Below are 27,238 nucleotides of genomic sequence, written 5' to 3' on the forward strand. Positions count from 1 at the left end.
TATTCTTCCTCCATGATTTTAATACAACCATGATCACGAATAGTCTTAAAATCGACATGTTTTCCCCTCAGAACAGTCAGTCTAATATTTGTAAACACTGAAAAAAGAAATACAAACCAAAATGAAGAGCGCAAGGCGACACATGCAACACAGTAGAGCCAATGCTAACCGTCATGCGCTTTTGTTAAACGCGTTTATCGCACTGACGGGATGGATCTAAAAATCGAACGGTTTAGCAGAGGAATAATTCATACGAGGAATCAGGGGCGTGGGGTGGAGGGGGGTTGTAGTTCAGGAGAAAAACACACCAACAAGCGAAAAGCAGTATGATGTAAGTTTCTCCTCTAGAAATGCCAGACACATGCAGATACACACTGCTGTCTATTTCTGAAGCCCTGAAGTTTGAAGAAACTGAGCAGAACGCTGGACTGTTTTGAAAGCTACAGCGCCTCCTGGTGGACAGGAGAATGAACAGTCTGTTACTTTGTGTGTGCATGTCTGTGGTTATTGTTGATAGTGCTTATGGATGAAGGAAACCACATCATCTTTGGAGAGCTTGTCGGGGTTGATCCTCGTCTGGGAGTCGTGAACTCGGACGCCTTCCTCCCAAGCCCAAAACAGCCTGTCTTGATGACACACGCTGAGGAGCAAAAGAACAGAGAGAACAAACTGTCAAAGCATTGCCCGAAAAACACTAAAATATTGTCAAAATAAAGAAAGAATGCAGGGTTTATATGAATGTAATTATAATTCTTTTATATATATATATATATATATATATATATATATATATATATATATATATATATATATATATATATATACACAGTAGGGGAAATTAGTATTGAACACACCGTAAAAACAAAAACACATTCATAAAACAAAACATGATGTTATGGCTCGTTTCCACTGACTGGTACAGTACGGTACAGTTCGGGTCGGTACGGGTCACCTTTATCAGGCTTGCATTTCCACTACCAAGGGTAGCCTTTTGGTGGGCGTGGTATATGACAGAAAGTTTCAGTCGACGTCATGCTCGCTCGAATAAATGTCTACAGTAAAGCTGTACGGGTCGCTTACATATAACATGAGCAGCACTTCTTACAAAACAGATGCTTTATAGACAAATACTTGTTTATAAATGTTTATTACTAACTTTTCTATGAACAGGATATGATTATAACTGCAGATCAATGACAGTGCAAAATAGCCTACTGTAACGTCTGCAATTATATAAAATAAATATATAAATGCAACATAAATGAACACATAGAGACCCTAACGGTCTCCGATATATTATTAATTACAGAAAAACTATACACATCATACATTTAGTACTTATATGAGTGCAAAAACACACACAATATAGCCCACAGTCAGCGCAAACCTGTGAATAAGCTGTGCATGTCATTTGAAAGGCCTTGCTTGTTTTTAGAACAGAGTTCAAAATGATTCTCCATTTTAGTCAATCATTTTAAGCCCAGAAAAGTCTTTAAACAAAACTACTCAGCAATAACCAAACAGAATCTCAAATAAAAACTCAATTTATAATAAATATATGAAAAAAGAGGATGTTGTGGATTTAAAAAAAAGCTCTTTTATTCTGAAGGCTAAGGCCAGAAATAGTTGTGCAATATCTTGTTTGTAATGTAATTTAATGTTCAGGGCTTCAATCCAAAATGTAGTGCCAGTCATGCCGGATTACTTTAATACTTACTGGAAAGGTGCCACAGAAGTGGCTGGCAGATCGTAAGTGGATTCTTTGGTCTGCTTGTTGTAGAAAAACTTTCTTTTAGAACTTTTGCTGAAAGCCATTGTCCATGGGTCTGTCAAAAAAAGACAAATAATAATCATTATTATCAATGCAAATTCAAATTTAGCATGGCACTGCATTGATATGAAGCTGTTTGCCCTCACCATTCACTGTTTTGATGATGTAAAGGCCGGTCGGGAGGAAATGACGATCATCTCTGCCTGTGTACGATAGTCTCGGCATCCCTCCTGAACTTTTGGTTATCTTCATTTCCAACCTGAGAGAAAAGAAAACAAAAAAAAAGAGCGCACTTTTGAAAATAAAAATAGTTTTTCTTTCATTTCATGTTAATTAATATAAATAACATTTTGCATGTAAATATAAATTATTTATGATAAATTAAAGAAATAACAAATATATTTATTGTATGTTATATGGTATTTTCATTCATTTCGAATAAAAACAAAGAATATAATAAAAGCAAGATAATAATTACAAATAATTGTATTACCTAATTTTGCCATTATTTTATTTCATTTTTGTTTTAAAATGACAGCGTGTATTAAACAAATTATCTGACATTGAGAAAAAAAAGAATGTAAATAACTTTTAAAACAATTTATTTTATAATTTATTTCCTTTTTTAAATTTAAAATGTATAAATATAAATTAAAACATTTAATTAGTTTAACTTAAAATATAATCAATAAAAACAAAATAGAGAAAAAATTTATAAGCAATGTAAATGATTTTTATTTCATTTAAAATGTAAAATATTAAATAGAATGCTTTATGCTTTAATTTAACTCAAAATATAATAAATAACAAAATAGAAATAACATATTTTAGCTTTTACACTAATATAATAAAAAATAGTCTTGCTTTTATTTAAATTATGCATTATTTTGTTCCTTTGAAATTTAATCAAAAATCATTTTATAATAGATTTGTTTTGACATGTTTTGTAATGATGTGAAGCTGAATTTGACACAATCTACATTGTAAAAGCGCTACACAAATAAAAGTAAATTGAATTGATTTTATTTCATATTTCTTGTTGTTTAAAAATCATGAGTCACAATGAAAAGTAAATAATTTAAAAATCTATATCATACACGTTATATTTTGATTTCATTTAAAAAGTATTCTCAGAATTTCGTAAAAATATTTTTTGTATATATTTTAATTAAAAGTCATTTTAATAGTGAATTATTTTGCCATGGTTTTATTTTATATTTGTTTTAAAAAGACAGCGTTTATTAAACAAGTTATATGATATTGAGAAAAAAAGAATGTAAATAACTTTTAAAACAATTTATTTTAGAATTTACTTTCTTTTTTTAATTTAAAATGTGAAAATATAAATTAAAACATTTAATTAATTTTACTTAAAATATCTTCAATAAAAACAAAATAGAGAAAAATTAATAAATTAAATATTTTAGTTTTTACATTAAAATAATACAAAAAATTATTGTATTTTAGAATTAAAATATGTTACTTTTAAAATAAAATATTTTCAGAACGAAAAATTAAAAGGCTAAACATGAAAACTGAGTTACTTGAAGAATGATAACATAAAATAACATTTTGTTTTATTCAGTTTAGTTTATATTTAAAAATAAATATTCCACGTTTACAATATTCGATTTCATTTTAATATAAATTTAATGAATGCATATCTTAATTTTATTATGTTTAAAATTTCACTTGAAATATTTAAAATACGGGAAAAAAACGTACAAATACATATTTTATATTGCTTAATTTTTTCAAATAAAATGCATTATAAAAAATTAATTAGTAAAACATGTTTTACTTCATTTAAAATTATATTCAAAATAAATCAAACAAAAAAATAACAAAAAAATCTGCATGCATGCATGTGGTTGACATAATTGAACGCACCTCACAAAGATTTTCTCCATCTCCTCCAACCTATAGACTTCCTTCACTCTAATAAATGAAAGAGAAAGACTGTGAATGGATGAAGCAGAAACAACAAGCGCATTGTATTATAATATCACCCGAAACATGAAAGCTCCTGTCTAGGCTCTAGTAAAACACTGTATCTTCATCCATTTTACATACAGCTCCCTCCGGTGTTCACAGATCATCCGTCACTGACATGCCAATTAAAAACGACCACGGAGAGAAAAAAATTTTACCGGATCGGGTTCATGTCGGGCCTGCTGGGTTTGGACACGGCTTTCACAAACTTCTCCACCATCTGGATTCTGCAACAACAACAAACACACTAGTAGCATTAAAATTAATTTAAGGACTCTTCCTGCGGGCACATTTATTGTCACTGTGAACGAGAAGTTGCTGCAGACTTTTATTTCAGGATGATGTATATACAACTATCTTAGCAAATTAATTGTTTTAGGGGCGTGACTAAGCATATTTTGTACAATGACATCATCAGAGAACAGGCTATATACAGAAAAAATTCAATACCCTTAAAGATTCTTTCCATATATTTTAAACCTCATCGCCACTTCAGGTTGCAACCGGTCACATCGACAACATTTTTACTTACAGTATATTTAGTAAATACTGATTGCAAGAAACTAATCCAAACTAAAACATTTTTATAAGCTGAATAAAAATACTAATCCAGCAGGTGGCGCTTAACGTTACGGTATTATTTTTATATATATATATATATATATATATATATATATATATATATATATATATATATATATATATATATATATATATATAAAGAAGTCTTGTTCAATAGAAAAGGAATATAGTTTAAAAGAAATATAATTCAGAAAGATGGGGAAAAGGGTTTGGGGAGAGTTATTACAACCTAACAGAGACCTCCTCGTTACTATTTCTGTTTGTTGTCAAAACTGAGTTGGAGGGGCGTGGTTAAGTATGCTAGCCACGCCCAATTTTTAAGATATACATTGTTACAACTTTACTGAGAAACAAACAGGAAGTGCATTTTCAAAATTCAACTAAAGATTAGAAGGGCATTTTTTTTCTTGACATTCACAGATTAATTGTTCACCACAGAACTAATGATGAGAGCTAACAAAACCATATGGTTAGTTTTGATTTCTTAGGGACTGTAAATACGTGCAGCCTAACTAAAATCAGAAAGTATACAATGTTAAAAATGAGGTAAAACTCTGTGGTTGCCAAAGGTTTCAAAATTTGTTAAGATTCAAAAAGGCATCTGCTAACCACATAAATGTAAAGCAGTAGTTAGTGAAAAAAGACCTCTGGTTGAAGTGCTGATCTCTGACGTCAGTGCCGTTGAGAACAAGAGCATCGAGAACATGCACAGCGTTGATCCTTCGCTGGGCTTTTCCCTGCAAGTACAATCAGGAAATTAAACTAATTGAACCATTTATTCAAGAGATCTGTTAAAAAAAATGCAGATTCTTCCAATAAGAAAACAATTGAAGTCTTTATGAATGAGTCATTGAATCATTTGTTCAAGATGCAGATTTTTATGATAAAACTACTTATTACAAAGTATAATATAAGCATTTATGATTTGCATAATTGAATTACTTGTTCAAGATATTTGTTCAAAAACACTAAACCATACAATGGGTTTTTCTATGCCAATACTTGAATCAGAAAGTATTCATAGCGCTTCACTTTTTCCACTTTTATTATGTTACAGTTTTATTCCAAATGGATTAAATTAATTTATTTCCTCAAAATTCTCCACACAATACCCCATAATGACAATGTGACAAAAGATTTTTTGAAATTGTAACAAATTTATTAAAAATCAAAAACCTGAAAAATCACATGTACAGAAGTATTCACAGCCTTTGCTCAATACTTTGTTGATGCACCTTTGGCAGCAATTACAGCCTCAAGTCTTTTTGAAAATGATGCCACAAGCTTGGCACACCTCTCCACTTTGCAGTACCTCTCAAGGTCTATCAGCTTGGATGGGAAGCGACGATGTACAGCCATTTTCAGATCACTCCAGAGATGTTTAATAGGATTTAGGTCTTGACTCTGGCTAGGCCACTCAAGGACATTCAGAGTTGTAGTGAAGCCACTCCATTAATATTTTGGAGGTGTGCTTTGGGTCATCGTCCTGCTGGAAGATGAACGATCGCCCCTGTATGAGGTCAAGAGCACTCTGAAGCAGGTTTTCATTCAGGATGTCTCTGTGCATTGCTGCATTCATCTTTCCCTCTATCCAGACTAGTCTTCCAGTTCCTGCTGCTGAAAAACATCCCCACATCATGATGCTGCCACCACCATGCTTCACTGTAAGGATGGTATTAGTCTGGTGATGAGCAGTGCCTGGGTTTCTCCAAGCGTAACGCCTGGCATTCACTCGAAAGTTAAATTTTAGTCTCATCAGACCAGAGAATTTTATTTCTTATGGTCTGAGAGTCCTTCAGATGCCTTTTGGCAAATTCCAGGCGGGGAGTGGCTTCAGGTTAGCCACTGTACTATACAGGCCTGATTGGTGGATTGCTGCACAGTCTTTCTGTAAGGTTCTCCTCTCTCCACAGAAGAACGTTGGAGCTCAGACAGAGTGACCATCAGGTTATTGATCACCTCCCTGACTAAGGCCCTTCTCCCCTGATCACTTAGCTTAAATGGCCGGCCAGCTCTAGGAAGAGTTCTGGTGGTTCCAAACATCTTCCACTTACAGATGATGGAGGCCACTGTGCCCATTGGAATTTTCAGGGCAGCAGAATTTTTTTTCTGTAAACTTCCCAAGCCTTTGTCTTCATGCTTTGTTTGTGCTTTGACATGCACTGTCAACCCATGTCCAATCAACTGAATTTACCACAGGTGAACTCCAATTAAGCTGCTGAAACATCTCAAGAATGATCAGTGCAAACAGAATGTATCTGAGCTCAATTTAGAGCTTCAAGGCAAAGGCTGTGAATACTTATGTGCATGTGATTTTTCAGGTTTTTTTATTTTTATTAAAAAATAAAAAAATGTTCACATTGTCATTATGGGGTATTGTGTGTAGAATTTATCATAAAATAAATCCATTTTGGATTAATGCTGTAAGATAAAAAAAAACTGTGGAAAAAGTGAAGCACTATGAATACTTTCAGGATGCACTGTATAGACAACAACTCAATATAACAGTAAAATATAATGGGGATAAAAGCTTCTTCTCTTACAGTAATCGTATGAATCTCTTAACAATCTTATCTTTTAATAGTATTTAGAGTGGTTCACCTCTCCCTTCAGCTCCTGGACGATCTCTACGCTCAGCAATGTGTCTCTGGGAAGCTCCATTTTGAAGTTCTCCAGTTTCTTCCACCGTGAAGGGGCTTTACCGTCCCACGTGTAAATCTGAGATCTCTGCATGTACAAAATGCTTAAGCATACACTCTTTTTGCAACAGGTAAGATAATTTGACTGCAAAATGATATAAATACGACCAATATTTCAAATCGAAAATAAAGATATATTCCTTACCCCAAGTGCCAGGAGAAAAAGCTGTTCTCCACCTCCCACAATGCACCTGTAGTCCAGCACGTGCTGTAGTTTCTCCAGATTTACAGAGTTCAGTGCAGTAGGTCTGGAGTTAAAACTGTCCATTTCTGAACCCTGGGATAAAACAAAAACAAACAGCATTAACTTCTTCTTTCAGTCATTTAAGTGAACAACCCAAACAATATATTGTTTACCACTCATAAATAGGTCAATAAAAATCACTTTGTTAGACTGCAGGGTTAAACTTTCATATTCAAAATGTGTCAAAGCAAAGATCGTGGTCCCATAATGCAGTTAAAAAAGAAAAAAATCTTTCAGTATTACTTCTAAATAATGAAATCAAGAAAAACAACATAGAAAAGGTATATATATATATGCTAAATTTTGATAATATTCTACAAGTAGTTTAAAGCCTTTTTTGAATCAGAATGTCTGTCCAGATTAATGCTGAGTAATTGAATCCTGAACCCAGTGGCATGAGACGCTTGCTCCAAATCTCTAAGACTCTCCTGGCAGCTATTTAAGGAAACAGATTGGTCTGGAAATAACCACCTCTGATGTTTTGCTGTTTGTTTCTATCAATGATGCTCAAAGATGTAATCCAGAAACACTGTAAATAGACTCTGTAATCTGTAATATACACTGTGTTGTTTATAAACACTTCAAATCGTCTTCAAGGAAACTGCTTAAATACGTGTTTATGTTGAAAAGCTTAATCGTCTTATTCCTGATAAGGAAACTCAATAATACGGCCTCCAGGATTGATCCCATCTCATTTAACACTCTCAACAATAATAATCAAGTTTATAAAGATATACTTTTGCCATTTTTGACAGCAACAACAACAAAATTGAATTATTAAACATTAACTTATTCTTATTAATAGTTGTAGGTTAGTTTTCTATTTTGTTTGAGTTTGTTCTTCCTACTTTGGCGTAGGTTTCCTCCAGGTGCTCGGGTTTCCCCCCACAGTCAAAGGACATGTGCTATAGGTGAATTAAAGAAACTAAATTGGCCATAATGTATATGTGTGAATGAGAATGTATGGGTGTTTCCCAGTACTGGGTTGCAGCTGGATGGGCATCCACTGCATAAAACATATGCTAGACAAGTTGGTGGTTCATTCCCCTTATGAATAAAGGGACCAAGCCAAAGGAAAATAAATGAATGAACTTATTATTAATGTTTTCAATGTTTATTATTAATGCCATTAATTAATTAAATGATTATTATAATTAATATACAAATACAACTTATTTATTTGCTCATTTGAATCAAAATATAAGCAATTACCCCCAGTAATCTAGTCTAATTAATTAACAATCTACCCAATTTTGGGCATTATTTATTTCAAACTGATTACAGTACGGTAATATTGTAATTTGACATTGAAATTAATCAATACAACAAAGACTTGTTTTGTGGGATTCAGCCACTTCTTTTCTGAAACATCATGCCCACAAGCGTTTCCACACTCCTAGTAAACTTCTCAAGGTCTATACATAAACACACACACACACACACACGCACGCACGCACACACACACACACACACACAAACACACACAATCTATTACCTTCACAAGCTCATAAAACTTGTTTTTGGGGTCTGACGTTGAAGGAGTGACTCTTGCTTTATCAGGGATCTGCACAAAGAGGAAGACGCTCAAGGTCTCAGTCATTCACATCGACATCAGCAGTTTGTCCTTACAGATACTGTACCTACGCAAAACAATCTTCTCTGAATGCTTTCAGACACAAAACCAAACCTCACTCCACTATAAAAAATGTCAAACCGGATGATTAACACTTAAAAGATTGAACTCTTGATTTAAACACCTACACAATTGTATTTATTCGAGGTTTAATTGAAATGTAAACATCGGCTTCTATAATACATCAGTAAATCTATAAAGTAAAACCTAAACTATTGAAATCAACATGACACTTCAAATAAAGAGTATATTGATTATTCTTAACAATCTTTTTTGTTGTTTTATGAATGGGTTATATGTGCTGAAGTGTTCAGCCACAGAAATCTTCCGGTGAAAGATTGATTGACTATTTTCAGTTTCATAAAGAACCTTTTACAGCATCGATAATGTAGATTTAGATTTCGTTTAATGACAAAACATCAGTAAACAGCACTATTACATCTTGCCTGAGGTATTTATATTCACATCGGTTCATTTTTAAACAATGACAACATGTGATGCACTCCCTATAGTCTGTCTGAAATAGCATTTAAGTATGGCTTAGTAATAAGTATAATTCTTGAACGCAGGCGGTCAAACACTAAGCATAGAAACAGTTTCTAAAATAGAAATTTCAGGTGCTGCTGTCACACAGCAAAAACTCCTTTTAACACCAAAAATATGACTTTTATTACATGTAGGAAGAACACAGTGTAGGCTCAATAATCAGGCACGCTTGCCTCTGTTGGTGTCGTCAATCTGGCAACTTGTGCAGGGCTCGAAATTAACTTCTTTACTTGGTAGCACCGGTGCTCCCAACTTCAAAAATTTAGGAGCACACACCAAAAATGAATGAGCACCGCTGCAAATTGTTTTTTAAGGGATTTATTGTATTTTGAAACAACATTAATTAGGACTAACAAAAACCAGAAAGAACTATCTAACTAATGCTGAGATGACATTGATATTTGTGTGCAATAATTCCAAAATGAATGTTGAATAATTTTAAAATATTAATGATGATGAAAATGACAATAATAGTAACAATGAATTACATTTCTCAGCATCATGCTGCCTTGAATGAGCTTGAATGCGAGTTATCTGCTATAAAAAGTCTGAAAAATAAATGTATAGTTTGCATCAAACAAAAATGAAGCATTGCAGTAAGAAATATTTATTTTGTACTGCTGCTTATATATGCATGTCAGTTTAATAAATAATATTTCTGCTACAAAACAAACAAAAGATTATAATAAATAATTAAATTCAAGGCTGAAAGCTGCAAAACAGTCATCGGTAACTAAATAAAAAATAATAATATACACCTCAAGACAGAATAGACAAAAGAAAAGTAAGTAAAGTCTCACTTCTATCACTCTTTAAAAGTTTTGGTTTCAGTTTGTGTCAATTTAAATGTTCATTTTTCTTTGTTAGTGGAAAAGCAGGCGAGTCAGTCGACCCAATTTATGAGCAGGTTGAGCAGGATTCTTGCGATGACCACCGGCGCAATACTGCTGTTTGTTATGAGATTACGCAGATTCAGTGTAAACTTAGTAAAGGCGAGCTTCTTTGGCGATGATATGTACAGTATTAGATTTGACTTTTAGCGGACATTTGCGCTGAACACGCAGTGAATGCAACGCATCAAGATTCAGGCGCCTTCTCCGAAAAGCACGTACTCGATTGATCTCAGCTGGCGGATCAATATTCACCACATATCATGATCGCTCTCATCTGCGCCTCAACTTTAGGTGGGGTTTGCAAACCTGTGTGCTTTAAAATTTCACTCTTCAGCCGTTTGCATTTCCCGTGGTCATAAAAGCTCCTTCCCTGTCATCTTACAGCGGAATACCTTGAGTGATTGACCGCTAATATGAACCGATATAGCGGCACGGAAGATCGATTCAGCACGTTTTTAGAAAAAAATCAAAACAGGTGGCACTACAACCATTATCTGCAGTCGCACTAATGCTCCCAAATATATTATGAGGTCACAGAATAATTTTCGGGCGCATATGTGAACAAAAATTTCGAGCCCTGTTGTGTTTGCGTGGAGTATGGCTGGGTGAAAAAAAAACTCCGGTGTTTTGAATTTGCACTGCAATACCCACTTCAACCACTTGGTGTCAATCCTACATACTGCACCTATACAAAAGATTCTCGATTTCTCCAGGATCATGCAGCTCTATTATGAAGTGTTTGGTCAGTACCATGCATGTAAATAAATATTTTAAGACTCACCCCCCACAATTTCAAGCATTCTTTGCGTATGTCTGCTTGCCTGGCCTCAAACAGCGTCCTAGAATAACACAGCCTCATCAGTAATGCCTTTATAGACCCACACACACGTGCGCGCATTCAAATGAAAGAGAGTTTGAAATGAACGCTCTGAAACACACCAGAGGAAGAATGTGTGACTCACGTATCTCTGACGTACGCGTGGATCTTCGCCAGAGCTTTGATCTGAACCGCACAATAGCTGCAAGACAGGGGATCAGAGTTCAGTAAACAAACCTAAGCATGAATGAATGCATGGAGAGAGAGACAGAAAGAGGATCAGAAAGCGCTGATGATACCTTTCATTGGAGCCGATCATGTATTGGAAGAAGTCAGTGTCTCCTTTAATGATGTCCAGAGGGACGACTTCAATAACGTCTCTGTCTGAGTGTCTGAACTGATTCAGCTTCAGGTTGATGGTGAACATGTATTCTCTGACGGCATCCGTGCCTGGTTTTAAACCCTTGCACACCACGTACCTGCATGAAATATAAAAAAAATCAGTTGCTATCATAGAGGGGAGTACTTTTTCAAAGATTAAAATCATTCTTCAGCACAGTTAACTAAATTGAAGTAACTTTAAAATTCAGTCAAACACGGCTTTTGCTGTTTGTTCAAACTATTTAAAATGTTTTTATAAACTTTTTTTACTATTTAAAATGAGTTGAAACAACACAATTCCTAAGTTTTTTTGGCACAACTTAATTGTGTTATGTTTAATACACTTAAATTTGTAAAAACAATGAAGTCAACTTAATTGATTTGTGTTGAAGACACATGAAGGATTTGTGTGAAACCAGCATTTACAGTGCTACAAAAATGTCTAAATTATTATAAGATGATTTTATTCTTAAATTATAAATTAAAAATCCAAGCAACATATTGTTGCAATCAATCCAAAAAATAAGTTAAGAATTACAAAAAATGATTTTTGACATTTTTTAAATGTCCTGATGTCAATATTATCACAAATGAAATGTCTTAGATTTTAATATATTTTAGCTTACAATTTATTACCTCCAGTCTTTAGAGTAACTTGATCCACCTAGAATCATTTCAGTATTTTGTTGTAATTAATGTTCAAAACAAATTTTGCTGCTTTTTTGTGTGAATTCAATCAATCAATCAATCAATCAATCAATCAACTTTTATTTATGAAGCACTTTACAGCAACCACGGTTGACCAAAGTGCTTTAAACAAGTAAAAGCAAATTATACAATATAACAGAAAAGGAGACGATGCAAAACAATATAAAAAAAAAATACCAATAAAATCCAACAAACATTAAAACATAAAAAGTGTCAGTGCTATGCATTAAAAGTCAATTTAAACAAGTGGGTCTTAAGCTTGGCTTAAAAAAGTGGCAGGTCGGTGATTAAACGAAGCTCAGTAGGAAGGGTATTCCAGAGTTTAGGACCTGCGGTCACCGCACTGCTTGTATCTTGACCGAGGGACTTCAAGCAGAAGTTGGTCAACAGATTGCAAAGCTCTGCAGGGTTTGTGCACGTGCAAAATTTTGCATAAATAAATAGAAGCAAGGCCATTGATGACATTAAAAAAAAACATAAAAAGTTTAAAATCAATTGTAAACTTAACAGGGAGCCAGTCGAGGGAAATGAAATTTATCAAGAAACAGAAAAGATATTAATTTTACATTTATAATATTAATAAATTTATATTTTTTCATAAAGACAGCCTGAAAAAATATTTTAGTTTTAACAAAAATATTAAGATATAAAACATATTAATTATGAAAATGTATATTTTCAACATTGATGATAATTATCATTATTATTATTTCTTCTTATTATTATTATTATTATTATCATCATCATTATTAATAACTGAGAACAGAGTTCCATATAAGCATATATGAACAAATTCTGAAGGATCATATGACACTGAAAAATTTGCCAGAATATACAGCTGTCTTTTTTTTTATCTATATAAACAGAAAGTAATTTAACATTGTAAAAAATGTTCACAATATATTACTGTGTTCACCGGATACAGTAGTCAACTTTTAAAGTGGATTATTAACTTTCATCAAACTTGCCCTAAAACTGTTGAACAACCCCCATAAACTAATGAACAACCCCCAAAACAACTGAACAATCCCTAAAACTATTGAACAACCCCAACTATTTAGAAGCGCTTGTGTGTGATCCTAGTCCTGTGAAAAGTTGATGCCATCCATTGAAAACTTTTAGAGGTCTCCATAACGCTGGGACAGGCCGTATCTCTCTACTTGCACAAGAAGTTTGGCCAGAGGAGAAATGGTCGTGCACAAGTGAGCCTGGTTTCTCTCAAGGTTTTTTCCTTCACTTTCGTCAATTGGTGAAGTTTGTTCCTTGCCACTGGCTTGCATGGTTTGGGACTTGTGGAGCTGTGCATCAATGGATTTGCTCTTCAGTGTTTGAACTTTTAAAAAAAAACACACTGAACTAAACTGAACTTCAACTCCGAAAACTGAACTGAAGCAGTTTCGATTAACTAGAACTTCTATGTTAAGCTGCTTTGACGCAATCAACATTGTAAAAGCGCTATCGAAATAAAGATGAAATTAATTGAAACACCCAATTCTTGTACTAGAACAATTTTGAAAAACATTTTGGATTCCCTTTGAATGTTGACTACTGTATACGTGCAGCCTTGGTGAGTATGAGACTTTCAAAAACATTTTTGTAAAAAACAAAAAACTTAATTATTCCAACTCTTATTATCAACTTTTGACTTTTTGAGGTAAATCAAAAACCAATGACTAGCCTTAAAGTTAAAGCCAGTTTCTGCCTATTGAAGAAGAAAAAAGCATATATTGAAGTGCTGAACAGAGAGAGCCAAGTGCACACAAGTCTTGATGTCAAGAAAGGTCTCTCTCTACCTACAGTAAGTACTGGAGAACGAACACACACCTCTCTGAATTGGCAGGCCGGCTGGTGACGGGTTTGAAGAGCGAGACCCTCTCGAAGCAGAGGTACAGCAGATAAATCAAGCCCACGCTGAACGGAGTGAACAAGTCAAACGTCTTGCACAAAAAATGGCCTCCTGTAAAACACAAACCATTTGTGTTGACTTATGGCAGCAAAGTAGTATAACAATAATCATTTGCCTACTCAATTGGTCCATTTATCTCAGTCAACCAACGCTATTTAATAATGGTCATTTGCATATACGCCTAATAGCCCTGATATACTTTTTTGAAGTTGAATAATGAGCTGCAGTGAAAAGCAAATCCAGTTGGTACAGCGGAGATGAAATTAGGGAACAGTCTAATATTATTAGGAATATTACAATAGTTTCTTTTTTGGCCTCACTTTATATTATGTGGCCTTAACTAATATATAAAGAGTCAAGATATGATATAATATAATATGCACAGAGACATCCTGAATGAAAACCTGCTTCAGAGTGTTCTTGACCTCAGACTGGGGCGACGGTTCGTCTTCCAGCAGGACAATGACCCAAACAACACCCCCAAAATATCAATGGAGTGGCTTCACAACAACACAGTGAATGTCCTTGAGTGGCCCAGCCAGAGCCCAGACCTAAATCCTATTGAACATCTCTGGAGAGATCTAAAAATGGCTGTACACCGTCGCTTCCCATCCAACCTGATAGAGCTTGAGAGGTACTGCAAAGAGGACTGGGCAAACATTCCCAAAGACAAGTGTAGTAAGCTTGTGGCATCATATTTAAAAAGACTTGAGGCTGTAATTACTGCCAAAGGTGCATCAACAAAGAATTGAGCAAAGGCTGTGAATACTTCTGTACATGTGATTTTTAAGATTTTTTCTTTTTAATAAATTTGCAACAATTTCCACCAATCTTTTTTCACTTTGTCAATTCGGGGTATTGTGTGGAGAATTTTGAGGAAATAAATAAATTTGATCAATTTTGAAATAAGGCTGTAACAAAAAAAAAGTGGAAAAAGTGAAGCGCTATGAATACTTTCCGGATGCACTGTTCTCACAATGAAATGAACACTTCGCTGTCAATCAAGTTTGTCGCTAATTTTAAAAGGATGCCAAGGAAAGCTTAGTCTCTTGCATTCCTTCTTCCTTTGTTGTCTGTTATTCACCTTATTCACCGCCGACGAGCGAGCAGTGCCATTTGAATCTTTTTGGCTTGAGACTTCCGGTCTCATTCACTTCCATTCATTTTTTGACGTTAAAAACTGCTCATTACGCTGCTTGATGTTGCAATTTGATATTTTCTTATTATATTGTTCTACTTGGTCTGTATAGTCATGCAAACATTTGTTTGTAGAGCAAGTAGTTTGACCATTTTCTGCCGTTTAATATTCCTAGTCATTTCTCCCATAGGCGACTAAATCAGAAGTTCTAAGACAATCGCGAAAACAGGTGCACTTCCGCATTTTAGAATAAGGTCAATAGAGTGTGTGTTTTTTGTATTTTTACCTACAAAATCTGTCTTACCTTTTATCTCTGTTTGTATGCTATAACACAGTTTGTATCTCATTCTAAGCTCCCCAATCAAGAGCTTCTGAATTCCCCAGGGAATATGAGGACAGTGAAAATATCACATGACCTAAATGCTGCAACACAGAGAAACACTACTGTCTAGACACAGAGTGGAAATGAGCACTTGTAAGTTTTGATTTTTATCACTTTAGATTGGGAGTGAATGCAAAAGACTTTTTCTTTTCTTTTTTTTCTTATAATAAATTAGCTTAGAACATTTCATTGCAAACTAGCTTTGGGTTTTGTTATACTGTTGTCTTTGTTACATCATTGTAATGACTCTGACCTTTGAGTCTCGCTCATCAAGATGAACAAATTAAATTGAAATATTATGTGATGCTTAAAACTTATCCACAACTAGCCCTAAATGTTGATCACACTACAAACAAGTCATAACTAGAATGTTATAAGAAAGAGAAAATAATTAGGTATATCTTCATTGTTTACTTGGTGTTTTGTCTATGTCTAGGTCAGCTTACTTCTTCTGACACATCTTAAATTGTTTGTTCAAGTGACACAGACAGTCTGATAAACGTTTAACCAATGCACACAGTATGATCTGGAAAGACCCATAATTAGTTTATCTTTTTAGTCTTCCGGTGTTTGAGTCGTTAGTTTAGCACGTGACAGCATGTAAAGAGAGATGACTCAAAATCTAGAAGTCAAGAAATGGATGAATCAAATCTTTTTCCGCCTCTAAATGCATATGATTGGCTTCTGTCTTTTCCGTGATGAAAGAATGACGCAAAACAAGGACTCGAGAGATGAAAGGATCTAATCTTTTTCTGGCTCTGACTGCATATGATTGGCTTCTGTCACTCACTTGACAAACAAAATGACTCAAAACCCCCAATAGAGGACTCGAAAAGGGAACTAATCTTCTCTTCCTCCTGCACAAATGTGCGCATGCGTGAATGAATGAATCACTTTCTGAAAGGAATCATTGTTCTAGAGTCACATAGAAGATTTTCTTTTTTATCCCGAGGTCTCCATAATCCTGGATCAGGCCGTACCGTGAGCAGATGCTGTGGCGGTCATGAAGGAGTGGAGAGCATGAGACTGATTCCTAAAAGACCACAGTAACAGACGAGTCGCTGCATTGATTCATGGGCCAGCCTGAACACCTGCTGGTGATCTAATTACACCTGCACCTTCTCCACGATGGACGTCCAGCCTCCAGCGACTTGACTGCAGCTCTGCACAAGAAGTTTGGCCAGAGGAGAAATGGTCGTGCCCAACTGAGCCTGGTTTCTCTCAAGGTTTTTTTTTCCCTTCACTATTGTCAATTGGTGAAGTTTGTTCCTCGCCACTGGCTTATTTGGTTTGGGACTTGTGGAGCTGCGCATTGATGGATTTGCTCTTCAGTGTTTGGACTTTTAGCAGTAAAAATTAAACCACACTGCACAGAACTATACTGAACTTTAGCACGGAAAACTGGACTGAACAGTTGCAATTTACTATAATCTTCTATGTTAAGCTGCTTTGACACAATCAACATTGTAAAAGCGCTATAGAAGTAAAGATTAAATGAATTGAATTAGTTTAAAATGAGCAAATTGTTCAAGAACGACCCATCACTACCCTTCAACATGGCAAAATGAAAAATCAGGCGAGGATCTCCACTGTATATTTTAGCATTCAAAGTAGAGTAATAAAACCAGATTGAAAGAGTAAGAGAAACTGTAATAAATGCTCACAGAAAATCAAATGCTTAATAAAAATTTAATTCAGGAGGGATAAAACATACATTCTAGAAAAGTTTTCAAATAAGCCTCCCGTTGATTTGCTCCACCTAAAATTAGCCCTTTTCTCATCACGTAATTATCTCCCTGATTACATGATTTCAGAATGAATAGACTCCTGTCTGGGCGCATCCCAAGATACAATCCAAACAGATCTGAGACAAGACTTTACAATATAATCAAAGCAAGAATACGCATTAAATAATCCTCAAAGACATCATTAAAGAGATGAGATTGTTTGGAAGCGCTGTTAAAGAACTGGCTGTCCTCCAAAAAAGCCAATGTCTGGGACTGGAGGAAACCACAAAACCTAGCAGTAACCCAAAAAGAAGTAACAGGGCTTCATGACAAAGATGGAGGATGTGCTGTTGATGCAGACCATCCCTAGAGTGAAGCGTGATCAGGCTTTAATGTTGCTTTTCTACGTCAGGGACACCAAAACTCATGAAAGAGGAAAAGAAATAGACCGCGCCGAAAAAAAAAGCACACCCAAGAGCACTTTAACTAGAAAGACAATTCATCTTCCAATAGGAAAATGGCCCAAATCACAGACAAAAAGAACATAGAAGAGTGCCCAAAAAACACAGACCTCCATTCAAGCATCTGCAGAACAAAACTGATTATCTCTAATGGTAACAGTCCAAAATGAATTACCCATTAAGTCCAGTTTCACATCTATCAACACAGCAGGAGGGAAAAAATGACAAAATCAAACCTTACAAATACGGAATTTGCAGAAAGGGTCAATTTGCAAAGAGTTGCTTTGTGAATGTAATGAGACAAAGACTCAAAATAAGCTGCATACAATATTCATTCATTCATTTTACTTTCGGCTTAGTCCCTTCATTCATCAGCGGTCACCACAGCGGACTGAACCACCAACTTATCCAGCATATGTTTTTAAAAATTTCCACCCTGGTTTCATCTTCATCTTCCTGCTAATGTAGATGTTGGACTGAAGCAGCTAATATTAATTTACACTGACAAATTCCTGAAAGTTGCTGAAGAACTACAGATTTCAGCTGCTGACTGGGCTTTTACTGCCTTTTTACACCTCCCTTTCGTCATGTGTTTAATACTTTTTTCCTGCGTCATTTCATTTTACTAAGCATAACTTAATTTGTAAACTAATTAGATTTGTTTTCTTTGCTTATATGAATTATTTTGGTTGTTACCGACAGCACAAGGTCAACAGCAGCTTTTGAAATATGTATTCTGAGAAAAATGGTGATGTGTTTAATACTTATTTTCCCCGCTGTACATCCTTATAATTTGTATATTTAGTAAATGCAGCAATGTTCTGCTTGTTACAAATTCTGCATGATTGTAAAAAGCTGCATTGCAATGTGTAAATACTGAAAACAAAATAAAATACAAACTTTGTGGCAAAAAAATGGCACACTTGCCTGTTGCTTGTGTGTACATGAGATTGGGCTCATGAGAACGAGACGAGATTTTTACCCAATTTTTAAGAGATCTTTAATGATGAAATATATGAAAGGAAAATAATCTTTTACTCATGAGAACGAGACGAGATTTTTACCCAATTTTTAAGAGATCTTTAATGATGAAATATATGAAAGGAAAATAATCTTTTACTCAACTGAAAAAAAAAACACAAAATGCAAAACTATTTAGATGCTTTTTTAAAAATAAATTTTTTAAAAAAGTTATTTTACTTATATTTTAATAAATTCTATGCAGTTAAGGACATGCAAACACTGCTAAATATTTTGCTAATATATGAATGGAAAATAATGTTTATATATAATTTTAAATATTATTGTAAGACTATTGTAAAATAGTAAATAAATAAATAAACAAACAAAAAAAAAATCACAAAATGCAAAACTATTTAGGTACTTTTTTTAAAAATAACTTTTTTAAAAAGTATTTTACTTCTATTTTTTATGAATTCTATGCAGTAAAGTACATACAAACACTGCTAATTATTTTGCTGATACTGTATATGAATGGAAAATAATGTTTATATATAATTTTAAATATTATTGTAAAATAGATTTTTATTCAACTGGGACAAAAAAGTAAATAAATAAATAAATAAAAATAAAAAAATAATCACAAAATGCAAAACAATTTAGGTGCTTTTTAATCAACTTGTAATGGAATGGTTTTATTTCTTTTATCAATTCTATGCTATAAAGGACATGCAAACACTGCTAAATATTTAGCTAGAAACTCTACTGACTGGCTTCTCCCCTGTATAATGAGAAATCGAACTTCTTTCCACAAATTGAATATAATTTTTTTTTTAAATTTAAAACTTTTTAATGTGTGTTTGGTGATGATGATGACGACGAGTGTGTCTCCAGTAGTTCACCGTTTGTGTGCGCATTCAGAGGACATGTGTCTGTGGTACTTTACTGACTCGATAGGTGCAGGCAAAAGTGTCAAACAGTTGTGTGTGTATGCCTTTTCCTGTTGCCAAAATGTGGCTAAAAGTCTTACAAGACTGGAATAGTTTGATTAAATGGTTTACATGTTTGTACTGCACTTGACTTCAATAATTCAAATAAAATAGGAATACTCTACATACTCTACAATACTCTAATTCCATTTAGGGTTTACAACGATCATGACTTTCTGCATACATAAACTGCTATTCCATCGCATGGTTATAAGCTGTTGCTAATTTGTGTAGCAGCGTTTGTAGCAGCCTCTGATTTGGGATGAGGCAACCTTTGAACTCCAGTGAAAAAAATTGTTAGGTCACACCCGCCCAAGCAAACGAGTGACGCACACCACCGAGGTAGCCCAGGTTGCTAGGTGTGTACAAAGTACTATTATTTAGCATTTCAGTGCTAAATTCACCCTCACGCCCCATCATAACATCAGATCACAACTCACGAGTGAACTTTTCACCTCAACGAGAAATCTCATAGCAATTTCTCCTCGCGAGATCTCGTAGCCTGAGATCTCGTCACATCCTTAGTGATAGCGCCTTAAAAAGTTGATTCAGGTTGCATTTTAATAGGCTTCATCATGCAGTCAATGCTTCTGGAATCTCAGGACACACTATTCTCTGCTTTTTGAAATATAATAATATTCATTTCGATAAAACAACAATTAGGGTATTTTATTACCTTATAAGGGAGTGATTAAATTTTAAAACTACTTAATTTATATATATATATTTATATATATATTATATATTTATATATATATGCACACACAAAAACAAAAGCGCACACACACATCACCTGGTCTGACGACAGACAGGGCGGTAAGAAATTGACACAGGAGCAGTTGCTTGCTCAGAATCTCCTGAAGGTTTTCTTGTCCCTCCACAGAAAAGCCCTGAGGAGCAACACACCATCAGAATATTCAGCCACCAATCACACAAAGCAATATTTACATTTGCACCAATCACAGAACAGCATGTCTCACCCCATCCGCCATTAAGAAGTGCAGGCCCCTGCCCTCAGTGCTGTCCAAGACAAAATTACGAAACGCACTGATGTTCTCGGGCCGTGTGATGTCACCATCGCCATCGATCCCACCCTCACCTAAAACACCCCGCAATAAGACAGTCAAAAAAAGGAATATATTATGTACTGAATACATTATAATAAGGAATATTTTATGAATTTAAGACCAAAAGAAGTCTCAAAAGCTCACCAAGGCTGTATTTATATAATACATATTTTAAATTTCAATTAAATAAAAGAAATTTGTTGATATAACTGTAATTGTCTGTTCTTAAGGATTTTAAAAAGCAGTTCATTTTTGTGATACGAAGGCTGATTTTAGCATTAGTTTATTAGTTCAAAGGTGTCACAAAATCCAAAAAGACAAAAAAGAAAACTTTCTAATATGCATAATAAACTATATAATCTATATTTAGATAATGATGTTTCTTATGATCATTGTAGAAAGCAAGTTTAATAATTTTTATATTAAATTATATCCTTTTTTAGGGATTCTTTGATTAATATTAACCTTTAAGAAACAATATATATTTAAACCATCACAATTGTAACACATTTCTTTACTTTTGAACAACTGAATGCATCGGTAATAAATGCAATTCATTTTCTGATGATAATAATAATAATAATAATAGGTTTTTGAGTGCCATTAATTAGCTCAGGGGTTCCCAAACTTTCCAGCTTGTGACCCCCAAAATAATGATTCCAGTGACTTGCGACCCCCACTATGCTTATAAGTGGTTATAAACATACAACCATTACACCCAACAGTGCACACACCTATAGGAACTATGTAAACGAGCTTACTGACAGCACAAGAAAAGTGCAACAACTGTATATATTTTTATGGTCATTATTTATTTGTTTTAATGAATATTAACCTCACTTAATGAGAAAGCTGGACAATGTTTTCAGCACAAGACTATTCTTGGCTTAACTTTAGACATCATCCTCTACGTTCAGTCGTGGCCTTTATTTTTAATGTACGTGAGTGCCGTAAAACCAATCTGCTGCAACTAACACTGTACATTCATTCATACATTTTCCTTCAGCTTCATTCATTCATTTTCCAGTCCCTTTATTTATCAGGGGTCGCCACAACAGAATGAACCACCAACTAATCCAGCATATGTTTTACACAGTGGATGCCCTTCCAGCTGCAACCCAGCACTGGGAAAACTAACACTATTGCCGTGTTGTTAACCCCAGCGGTCGGAATAAAAAAAAAGGATTGAAAGGCTGATGGCTTTTTATTTGCATGTTATTTTATGAAACTGATAAATACTTATTTTTATCTTCTGTAGGTATTAAATAAAGTATGGTAATTCTAATAGTTTAATAACATATATGATATTTTTGGAAATCACCAAGCGACCGCCCAACATTGTACCGCGACCCCCACTTTTGGAACTACTGAGTTAGCGAACCAGAATATCTTAAGAATTTTGACTAAAAATTCAGATTTCATTACAAAAATAAGCTACATTTGTTATTCAATACCTATTATGCCCCTTTTAACAAAATGTAAAATAAGTCTGATGTCCCTTGAGTGTGTATTTGAAGTTTTATCTAAAAATAACACAAATAATGTTTTATAACACTTTGAAACTGACCCTTTTAGGTCCCGTTAGGGTTGTAGCTGTTGATTTGTTGTATCTTTGCCTCCCGTTCACTCTCTCCCTCTCGCTTTCTCCAAGCCTGTCATTTCTTTTAGGCTCGCCTTCGCAACAGCTGATTGGTCAGGAGGCCAGTCTAAGAACAGGGGGGCGACGTGGCGCAGTCATAATAAAAGGACTCCAGGAAGAGTGGAGGGGAGCGCTTTTCCCATTGATCTTGTTTTTTGTGTATTTTGCAGACATGATTTACTTTTTCGTTGTTTTTGCTTAACTTTGGTTTGGGTAAAATTATTTTGCGTAACTTTTGCCCATTTTGAGATACTTTGTGATTTTTGTACATCTTTATTTCGATTGATTTTGGCCCAGCTCTTTCCAGACAATATTGAGATTTATACTTCAAGTTCGCTTTTTTTCTCAGAGTAAGGTGGATAGGGAAGATGTCGTACGACGTCCATTTTACAAACACGTAGAAAATGTATTGTTAAAGACATCAGGTAAGAGGTGAATGCCATTTTTGTATTTATTTTATTCTACAGTTCTGTATAGGGAAGAATACGGCGCACGGCGCTGAAGACTTTTCTTTTTATATATTTTAGCGAGGTAAGGGGTAATTCATGAGTTAGAATTGTTTTGTTATATTTCTTTCTTTTGTTTGGCTTCACTATCATCCCCTTACTCTTGAGGTAACCAAATTTTTGTTTGATACTTTGTTTGAATTTACTACCGTATTATATTATTCCTATTATTGTGAATATTTCTCTTTTTGTACATATATTTGGGCATTATACAAGTTTCACTTTTTGTATAATATATCACTTTCCCTAATCCTAACTGTGCCGTTTTGGTGACTGTCACTTTAAATTCAAATGGCTCCCAGCGTTCATTTCAAAAGAGACTGTGTGACACTTTAACAACAGATTCAAAACTAGCTGGCGGCTGCTTGTCACTTAGGGCTGTTTATGCTAATGAGGGAGAGATCATCACCAATGGGCGGGGCTTTCTCCCTCAGATGACATGTACAAAGGGAGAATGCCAATCAAAATGTTTCTGCAGAAAGTTTTTATCAAATGTGATTGTAAAAAAATTATTAATAGATATTGACCATTAGAAGCTGGATATTTTCACAGACTGTTGCCACACAACTGTGTTTAAACCCTTTATAAAAGTGCTTTTTGCATAATATGCTCCCTTTAAATTACATTGAAACAGAAAACAGTCATTTACATTGTATTTCAACAATATGAATATTTCAATATATTTAGGGAAAAAATGCAACCCTTGTGAGCATGAAAAAATTTAATAAAATGTAGCCAGCTGTGTATACTCAAAGAAATCTTGTTTAATTCATGTTTAAATTACTAAAACATGCTATATGTGCATCCATACCGTAATAGGCCTCAAAGAGCTCACTAGGTGCAGCATAGAAATCTTCCAGCTTGAAATCATTTGCTCCTTTAAGTGTCATCCCAAAACCTTTAGCATGCCAGCGCCGTCGCCACAACACATACTCCGAGAATCCTCCCGGTCCTGCGCAAACGTCTCCGAAATACAGCAATTCACCCTCCTTATCACGGGTCAGGACTTTCTACACACACACACACACACACACACACACACACACACACACACACACACACACGCACACACATATATATATATATTACACATATAATTCAAAAACATATTCACAGCATATAATTCCTCTGATGTCATTAACTGCCATCTCACCCCTTGAGAGTCTTTTGGGTTGGTGAACATATAGTCAAAAACATGATCCATGTTCGCCATCTTCATAGCAGCTCTGAGGAGGAAGAAGATGACACACACTTGTATTGTGCATTATGGGTGTTAAGGCTGATTTATGCCTTTGTGTCAAGTTATCGGCGTTACCCACGGTGCCTGCCCTGAGCATAGTCGTGCATTTATACTTCTGCGTGCTGTGTGTGTTGCTCTACAATAACACCTCTGAAATGCTAGCTGGCATTAGGTTTTTATGTTCCTCTTTGTCAAGTTTCTTCTGGTTTAGTTTTTTCTGAACGCTACCTTAATGTGAAAGCAGCTAAAACTTGCTCATTCAGAGGTGGGTTGTTGCAACGTGTAGTTAAATTTTCAGCGTCAGCCATGACGACGGGTATGCGACCGCACGAAAGGCTGCGTCGGACCATATGCATGCGCTTGATGCAGAAGTATAAATCAGCCTTTAGGGTCAAGCAAACAGAAGTGTGATAATACACCGTTCCTACTGCTATTTTTAATCAGAACATTCACGGCTCTTGGCTGAAACGCACTATTATTGTTTTAAACTTGCTTTTAATCTGGTTTTATTCATTTTGATTCCTTCATTTAATGTCTTGTGTTTAAAGATGTATGATCAACACATTTCATTATGTTTGGCTAGCTAAAGTGACCTACTCCCTGGAGGGGGTAGAAATCAGGGGCCTTGCGATTCACTTCCAGAAGCAAGCTGAAATTGGGGGCACGTAATTGGAGCTTTAAAGCTTGACTTTTTGATTTGAAGTGAAAAATCAAATCTGTTGGAGACGTCCAATATATTAATAGGTTCCAAAAAAGTCCACAGAGGAGGGGTGATCACCAGAATCGGGAAGTCCCAGAGTAAAATGAAAAAAAATTTATACACTGGTGTTTTGGAATATGGATAAACTGTCTTTACGCCGTTTTTATATTATTTGTTTTTTATTTTATTTATACTTTTACTGTTTAATTCATTCCTGTTTATGTAAAGCACTTTGAATTGCCACTGTATGTGAAATGTGCTATTAAAATAAACTTGCCTTGCCTAAAGTGTGATTCTTTTAATCTTGTTTATCTAAAGCACTTTGAAAGAGCATTTTGTGTAAAAAGCGCTATAAAAAACCTCCCCTGAACATGTCTCACAGCTTTAGTAAGATATGTAGAACTTAACTGATCTGTTTAGAATCTGTGTATTTCTTTCTATATAAATATAATGTAAAATTTCCTGACTTTCATTGATTAAAAAGATGAGATTACGTAGCCTACTATACCAAAAACAGCATGCTGTTGTGCTTTGCATAATATTAAACTTGTTTGAGGTTGAATATAATTTTTTTTATTAATTTAATAGTAATTTTGAGAGCAACAACAGATAATTAATCCTCAGATTTTAAAGAGAAAGTAAAAGAAACCAAAGCACCAATAACACCCAGTCTTTTGAACTGGTTATTTTGTGGCTTAAGAAATTTTCCTAACATGTTTTTCATAGCCCTATGAAACTCTCACTAGGCACAGTTGTCATGAACTCTCCCCTCACGCCCTGCAGTCACATTGCATCCAACTGAACCGTGCCTGAGCCCGATTCGGAGCACTCACACTAGCCAAACGAACCAGAAAATGCATCTGGGCACAGTTCGGATATCATAGTTTGAGTAAGCCCTTAATTAACTGAATTTGGTGACTGCATTTGACTTACGTGACTTCCAGAAGAAAAAAGATAACCTAGTTATAACAATAGGCAAATAGTGTGAAACACTTTAAAAACAGTTTCATTAATGAATGTACTTACCAATAGGAACTAATAATGAACTTGTACAGCATTCAATAAATAACTATAGTTCAACATTTACTAATGCATTATTAAAATACAAATTCATTGGTTAATGCACTGTGGGTTAACCTGAGACAACATTAAACAACATTGTTTTCATTAACTAAAGTTAACAAAGCTGAATAAATACTGTAGTAAATTTATTGTTTGTTTGTTCCTGTTAGTAAATACATGAACTCATACAACCTTATTGTAAAGTGTTACAGAATAAAGACAAATGTTACATTTTGATAAAACTGAAACTAACATTTAAAGTGCCAAACAAAAAAAATCCTTAATAACATGATTAGTTTAAAAATATTATTCAATTCCCTGACTTTTTGCCTTTTAACATTTCACGATATTCCATGACATGTGGGAACCCTGATATGAGGGTCTCATTGCTGTTTTTGTCTGCAGTATTTCATATTATTTACATTTTTCCTATGCATCTGAAAACAGCGATGTGTTTTAATGTACTCATACACCCGAAATAAAGCGTTTGCTGATGCTTTTGGAAATATCAGAAGCATTTGCATTGAATCTATAAACACCGAATCAAATCGAGAATCAGAAAATTAGAATTAAACAGTGCGTGGCGGTGGACACGCCAAACACAAACACACACACACCTGTTAAGAAAAAAAGCCCCTCGGATGGTTTCATACGGGTTTGATCGAGTGCGCGCTCGCCTCATCTCCTCACCTTCCAAGTCATCAAACACAGTCTGAAAAGAAATCCAAATAAAAAGGCTTTACTGTCCATCCAAAATAAAAATAAAAAACTGAAAATATTATCTCAAAATATAATTCAAAATCCTAAGATATGTTTGACATACTCACTTTACAGCGGAGAAGGAGATGCAGCAGATTCTCTGAGCAAAACTCGATTTCATCGTCAATTTTTAATTTTTTCTATAAAATGAAGCATACATATTAGACATACAGACAGACATCTTTGGATGTTTTATTGCTATTTCTATGCAAAATTTTGTAAAAATAAAAAAAATTTATAAAAAAAAATAAATAAATAAATCAATCAATCAATCAATCTGAGAATTTATGCAGAATGATTTTGATAGTAACTAAAATCTTAACACATCACATAAAAATAAATTAGCTTTTTAACTTGTATTTAAGGTTTACAATGCAAATCTAATTATTGTTTGGTCAACAAAGCATGTTTTTTTTCTATATAATATGTCTATATA

The 27,238-nt window shown here is 34.5% G+C and overlaps 1 protein-coding gene across 2 annotated transcripts in view; it reads right to left on the bottom strand.

Moving 5' to 3' along the window:
* Positions 1 to 27,238, bottom strand: part of cmtr1 (cap methyltransferase 1) — a 34,860-nt gene continuing 7,622 nt past the window's right edge. For both annotated transcript variants that reach the window (NM_200133.1, XM_005162394.5), the window contains 19 exon segments: positions 1 to 640; positions 1,718 to 1,826; positions 1,918 to 2,030; positions 3,662 to 3,709; positions 3,922 to 3,990; positions 4,991 to 5,082; positions 6,947 to 7,072; positions 7,190 to 7,321; positions 8,784 to 8,852; positions 11,142 to 11,199; positions 11,323 to 11,379; positions 11,477 to 11,656; positions 14,091 to 14,223; positions 20,623 to 20,719; positions 20,810 to 20,928; positions 23,853 to 24,051; positions 24,195 to 24,267; positions 26,661 to 26,755; positions 26,871 to 26,942. In NM_200133.1, coding sequence (NP_956427.1) covers positions 505 to 640; positions 1,718 to 1,826; positions 1,918 to 2,030; positions 3,662 to 3,709; positions 3,922 to 3,990; positions 4,991 to 5,082; positions 6,947 to 7,072; positions 7,190 to 7,321; positions 8,784 to 8,852; positions 11,142 to 11,199; positions 11,323 to 11,379; positions 11,477 to 11,656; positions 14,091 to 14,223; positions 20,623 to 20,719; positions 20,810 to 20,928; positions 23,853 to 24,051; positions 24,195 to 24,267; positions 26,661 to 26,755; positions 26,871 to 26,942 — 1,977 coding nt within the window. In that variant the 3' untranslated portion in view covers positions 1 to 504.

This window comes from Danio rerio, chromosome 23 (genome assembly GCF_049306965.1).
Source record: "Danio rerio strain Tuebingen ecotype United States chromosome 23, GRCz12tu, whole genome shotgun sequence".
In the NCBI taxonomy this organism is placed as follows: domain Eukaryota; kingdom Metazoa; phylum Chordata; class Actinopteri; order Cypriniformes; family Danionidae; genus Danio; species Danio rerio.